The sequence below is a fragment of the Aplysia californica genome, unplaced genomic scaffold (genome assembly GCF_000002075.1).
Source record: "Aplysia californica isolate F4 #8 unplaced genomic scaffold, AplCal3.0 scaffold00772, whole genome shotgun sequence".
NCBI lineage: Eukaryota > Metazoa > Mollusca > Gastropoda > Aplysiida > Aplysiidae > Aplysia > Aplysia californica.
The window spans coordinates 112380-114520 of record NW_004798042.1 but is presented as its reverse complement, the minus strand read 5'-3'; the positions used below and the strand labels follow the sequence as shown (position 1 = coordinate 114520).

At 37.7% G+C, this 2141-nt stretch overlaps 1 protein-coding gene across 1 annotated transcript in view; it reads left to right on the top strand.

Moving 5' to 3' along the window:
• The window catches only part of LOC101856693, a gene marked incomplete in the record, with an annotated part of 48292 nt that overhangs the window by 7207 nt on the left and 38944 nt on the right, over window positions 1-2141 (top strand). The window contains 2 exon segments of the mRNA XM_005109373.2: window positions 252-379; window positions 1837-1858. Of these exon segments, the coding sequence (XP_005109430.2) occupies window positions 318-379; window positions 1837-1858 (84 nt within the window).

The window sequence follows — 2141 nt, the reverse complement described above, 5'->3', positions numbered from 1 at the left end:
TCGCTATAATTATATATTATTATTATTATTATTATTATAATCATTATCATTATCATTATTGTTACTGTTACTATTATTATTATTATTATTATTATTATTATTATTATTATTATTATTATTATTATTATTATTATTATTATTATTATCATTATCATTATTATTATAATTATTATTATTTTATTACTATTATTATTATTATTATCATTATTACTATTATTATTATTATCATCATCATTAATTATGTTCTGCAGGATGTGACTCTGGTAGACTGCAGCTTTACCGAACAGACAGCTGGGACCAGGGGTCAAAAGGTCATCATGACGATGTTCCACTTACAGTACCCTGCCAGCAAGGACTACTTCACATGGGAGGAACTCGGGTTAGTGAACTCTGATGGGTTCTATTGTAGATGTTTTTGATAGCGGCTGTGATAGAAAATAATAATAATATAATAATAATAATAATAATAATAATAATAATAATAATAATAATAATAATAATAATAATAATAATAATAATAATAATAATAATGATTATGATGATGATGATGATGATGATAAAAATAACAACAATATTAAAATGATAATCATAATCATAATCATAAGAAGAAGCCTCTACGGCTGCGAAACTTGGAAGACAACAAAGACAGTATTGAATAAAGTCCAGACTTTCATCAATAAACGTATGAAGAGTATTCTAAGAATTAAGTGGCAGGATAGAATGAGAAATGAAGAGCTGTGGGAAAGGACAGGACAAAAGGATATAGAAGTAGAAATAGGACTAAGAAAGGTGCGATGGATGGGACACACCTAAAGAAAGCCCAGCGGAAACATCACAAGACAGTCACTGCCGTGGAACCCACAGGGAGTAGGCCACGGGAAACATGGAGGAGATGCGTGGAAAAGGAGATGAAGCTCACTTAGAACGAGTTTGGCAGAATGGCCCATGACAGAGATAAACAGAAGGAGCGTGTATGTGGCCTGCACCCTGCCAGGGGGGAAAGGCATTGATGATGACATATTCCCGCTCAACAGCAAACCATATATTTGTCCTACAATCTATATCATTACCCCCAGCAGACCTTAGAAACATTTCCAGCTTCCTGAGAAACATAACAATAGTGTAAGCAGCCGCTAAAACACTAGCAAACTGACAACCCCCCCCCCCCCAAAAAAAAAGAAGATGAATGAAAGTTTTCTTGAGCCTTTCTTTTGGACCTTACTTGACCTTCTACGCCTATCTGAATTCTTCAGTCCCTGTGGGGCCACATGTGGCTCTCAGTAATGTGGTACACTATTCAGTTTTGGGGGATTAAACTGCCTTTACCTATTTTTAACAATATCATAAGGATCTCAACGAGACGTTTACCTAAAACTGTCGATGTTTCTGCTACTGCAATGTCAAATTGTTGTATTGTATCATCGTAATAAATGTTTCCGTTGGTTTTCTTTGCCTTTTGTCTAAGCCTTTTCTGTCTGTTCATTCCACAGCCTGTGTGTAGTGTAGACTTTCCCCCCACCCCACTCCATTCCGCCTCAACGTTCATGCAAAAGTCTCCTTTTTAATGAAAGTGGAGTCAGAACTTTTCATGACGTATCTGAAATGTTATTTACTCCATCAAAAGTGCTGCCAGTGAATTTGAACTGATCTGTCGGCGTTCCGAAAATTGTTTTACTCTACTGTTAAAACATTGCTACTACAACTGCATTCCCCCTTCACCCACCCCCATCCCACCCACGAACCCTTTGACCCCCCCCCCCCAACCAATTAAAAAACAACAACAAACCAACAACAACAGATGACCTTGATAAACTTGACCTTTTCTTCTGTCCTCAGGTGCTTGTGTCGAGCTCTTGGGGTAAGTCTTTGAGTGTCTGAGGGAGTGAGGGATAGAGAGAGTGAGAGAGAGCGAGTGAGCAAGAGAGATAAAGATAGATAGATAGGTAGAGAGAAAGAGAGAAAGAGAAAGAGAAGGGATAAACAGGGTATGTAGAAATGATGGAGGGAGGAAGAGGGAAAGAGAGGTGGAGATGGATGAGGAGAGGGAAAGATCGAGGAGAAGGGGAGGCAAAGGAAAATGGAGAGAGAGGGAGAGAGAGAGAGAGAGAGAGAGAGAGAGAGAGAGAGAGAGAGAGAGAGAG